General features: G+C 36.9%; 1 protein-coding gene across 1 annotated transcript; it reads left to right on the top strand.

Annotated features, from left to right (window-relative positions):
* The first annotated feature begins 385 nt into the window (after positions 1 to 385).
* LOC124363707 lies at positions 386 to 1,003 on the top strand. The gene has a single exon (XM_046818969.1). The coding sequence runs from the start codon at positions 386 to 388 to the stop codon at positions 1,001 to 1,003; it is 618 nt and encodes a 205-aa protein (XP_046674925.1).
* The last annotated feature ends 2,499 nt before the right edge of the window (positions 1,004 to 3,502 follow it).

The raw sequence follows: 3,502 nt of genomic DNA, 5'->3' as shown, positions 1-3,502 counted from the left end.
GATAGTGTTTTCTACGTTTGCCAGTTTTTGACGGAATACAACGATCCCTTCATTTGGCGCCCCTCTTGCGAATCCCGTTGCCGAAGCAAGTACAGCTCATGGGCTTTGCTGATGACGTTGCGGCTACGATAGTGGTAGATAGTGCCGAAGAAGCAGAGTTTTTAATTCGGGAGACCACGGATGCCATCGAAACATGGCTTGAAAAACACCACCTGAAACTCGCCAAACAGAAGACAGAGATGGTCGTCTTGACTAGACAAAAATGGTTCCCAAAACCATTCACCATAGAAATAGGAGGGACAACTCTGACGTCAACAAGAGCTCTACGCTATTTAGGAGTAATGATTGATGAGAAGCTATCCTATCGCGAACACCTCGAAAGTGCATGCAAGAAAGCCAGCAAGACCGTATCCAGCCTATCAAGGATCTTGGCCAACTCGATAGGACACGAACCAGGAAAAGACGAGTCCTGCTTGAGGTAGTTCACTCTGTGGTGCTTTACGGAGCAGAAATATGGGCGGACGTCCTGAAGCAGAAAACATATCGGCGAAAGGTAGCAGCGGTGCAGCGGAGAGGCGCTCTCAGGGTTGCCTGCGCATACCGCACCGTCTCCGAAGCAGCAGTACTGGTAATTGCAGGAGCTGCGCCTATCGACCTATTGGCGTTTGAGAGAGCCAAGCTCTACGACGCTAAAGGAAATGGTGACAACTTCACGGAGGCAAGAACAAAAATAAAAAACGAGACGCAACAGGAGTGGCAGAACAGACGGACGTCGGGGGAGACAGGCAGATGGACGGAGCGCCTCATTCCGAACATCGATGTCTGGCTATCTCGGAAGCACGGAGACACGGACTTCTTCCTGACGCAGTTATTGGCGGGACACGGGCAGTTAATTGCTTATCTTTTCAAGATGGGCCTGCACACCACACCGACGTGCAAATACTGCCCTGACAAAATTGACAAACGTCGAACACACATTCTTCGAGTGTGCTCGGTGGATTGACTATAGAAGCACAACTGAAGAGATCATAGGCACCAGGCTCTCCCCCTCAAGCCTGGTGGCGTATATGATCACAAAAAAAGAAAACTGATCAGTTGTTGAAGCTTACGCACAGCGCCTCCTGAAAGATAAAATCACAGAAAGGGACCAGTAACCCGGAGTAGGAGTCGCAAGACGCAGCACGGACTGGATTGATGTAATGCTAACGCGGTTCCAATCCAGTCCCCCCCGTACCATCTACGGGGGGAGGGGAGAGGAATGTTTTTTTTTAGTGGGTAGGTCTGCCAGTCTGGCAGGAATCCCACAATACCCCCACGTACATCTGCCGGAAGATGGACGGTGGAGTTTAGCGATGGCGGTGTCTTTGGAAGATCTTTTTTCAGACCTCTATAAAAAAACACACACACACATCTCATATTTTAAGTCTTTAGAGTTGTTTATGCAAAAAACCAATTGACTTAACTTTTTTATATTCATCTTATTATGATATCAAACAAAATCCTTAGTACTTCTTTAAAATTATTTTTTAATGTTCAAAAGATAGTAATACATTTAGATATATACAAATTTAATTATTATACTAGCAGTTACCCATGGCATCACAGCAATATTAAAACACGAAGGCTACAGCTTTCTTAGTGAATGCATTTATGATCTAATATGCTGGAGCCCTAATTTTTTTAATTATAAGTAGATATATACTCTTTATGACATAAGTACAGACAAAGTAGAATACATGATTAGAGATGTTAAAAGTTTTTAAATGTACAACGTATAGATGCTACAGAAACTGTAGACACTGGTTTAGCTTATCGCAACAGTAAAGTTGTTGTACAAAGCTATTAGCAAACTTCTCAGTTCACAAGTTTACGTTCAAATCATAATATTACAATGACCGTAACAAACATCGTGTAGTTAAATAATTAGAATTATAACATACCTGTATTTTGTCATATAAATCAGCGTTCCCTGTAAATATTCGATTAATGGATTACTATTAATAATTCATATTAATACATTTCGCCAACTCTTTAAAATTAAATAAATATTTAATTTATTATTTGACAAATATAGTAATGGAGTTTTAACTAGCCAAAGTGGAATTTTTGAGAAAAGTAAGTTTATATTTTATAGGCAAATGAGATCTATAGAAGAAGTTAATATTGAAGTGAGCTTACCTTTGTGGAGGACTGTCAGTAAACACAGGGAGAACAAGAGGAGATACGAGGATTTCATGGCTACAGACACAGAGTGCTGACTGTACCGACCGTAAGCTGTTGGTGTTGACTGTACCGTGGATCAGCTGTTGAGGTTTATTGAGCTGTGTCAGCTGATAACTCAGTAACTGCGCCGAACCTGTTGCGTCTTTTACAGCTCGAGGTTATCTAGTGGCAACTGCAGTCAGATCCAACAGTAATAAAGTAAAATGGATTTATTACTCGGTTTCTCCATCTCACCTTTGTCTTGTGAATAACGTTGCTTGTTGGAAAGATCATATTTTCAGCTTTAAGATATACGCATTTTTCATAAGTTTATATGAAATACATATTTCTGAAGTTCTATGGAACTACTGTGATGATTTCATGCAACAAATCTTTGCTTACGTTTACTACACTTAAGTGTTTTATTGTGATTTACTTTGCCAGTTCATAAAAAAAAACTAATCTTTCGCCTTAAAATTTGAGGTTAAAACTATTTTAAGATTTTTACCACTGCTGTACTATTTATCGCTGGCTTAAACCTAATTATATTTTTGTAACGTGTCCATAGTAGGGTTATCTTCTATAAACCAATTACAACTATTTTTGTTTTAGTATAAGAGCGATCAATTGTGTTCTGAACTAATAACCCTTTATTCTAAGAATGCACAAGTTCCAATGGAATTCAATAATTAAACTCAGTATAAAATTAACTGTAATTTCAATAAAAATTTGAAATCAATAATACAGCAACGCCAAGCTATCTTTTTTACTTTGAATTTATTCTCAATTAAATTTTATTTATAACCCATCAAAAGTTCACAAGTCCAGTCTTAAAATTAACAATTAATCAATCATTCAATAATTGTGTCCTTCAAGTTCTCAGTGCTAATTTTTTCAACACAAACTCAATATAAAAATCTTCATTAAACTTCAAAATAAAATAATCTTCTTCAAATATAAAATGAAACAAATAATAAAATAATACTTCTTCTCAAAATAAAAATCAAACAAATTAAGATAATATTAATATTTAATATATGAAAAAAGACAATGTCCAACCAGTTAAAATCAAAATTGTATCAATTTCAAACTACTTATTTTCTCTAAATTTCCAATTTAAAAATTATTGAATTATCCAGAATTATCCACTTGGCTTTGAAGGTTAAATTTAGGAACTTGTTAAAATATCTATAGAATCTCAGAACATTAAATGAATTTTCTTTTTTAGTAGGCTATTCCTGATTAAACCAAATTGAACAGGAAAATATCATTAAGTAATTTTCTATTTCAATATTAAATT

Source organism: Homalodisca vitripennis, chromosome 5, assembly GCF_021130785.1.
Source record: "Homalodisca vitripennis isolate AUS2020 chromosome 5, UT_GWSS_2.1, whole genome shotgun sequence".
Taxonomy (NCBI): Eukaryota; Metazoa; Arthropoda; class Insecta; order Hemiptera; family Cicadellidae; genus Homalodisca; species Homalodisca vitripennis.
Note: the sequence above shows the minus strand (reverse complement) of the source record. Positions and strands in the feature narration are given on the sequence as shown.

Excerpts from the sequence above, each read along its gene's own strand:
- LOC124363707 (XM_046818969.1), top strand. The coding sequence starts at position 386 with ATGCAAGAAAGCCAGCAAGACCGTATCCAGCCTATCAAGGATCTTGGC.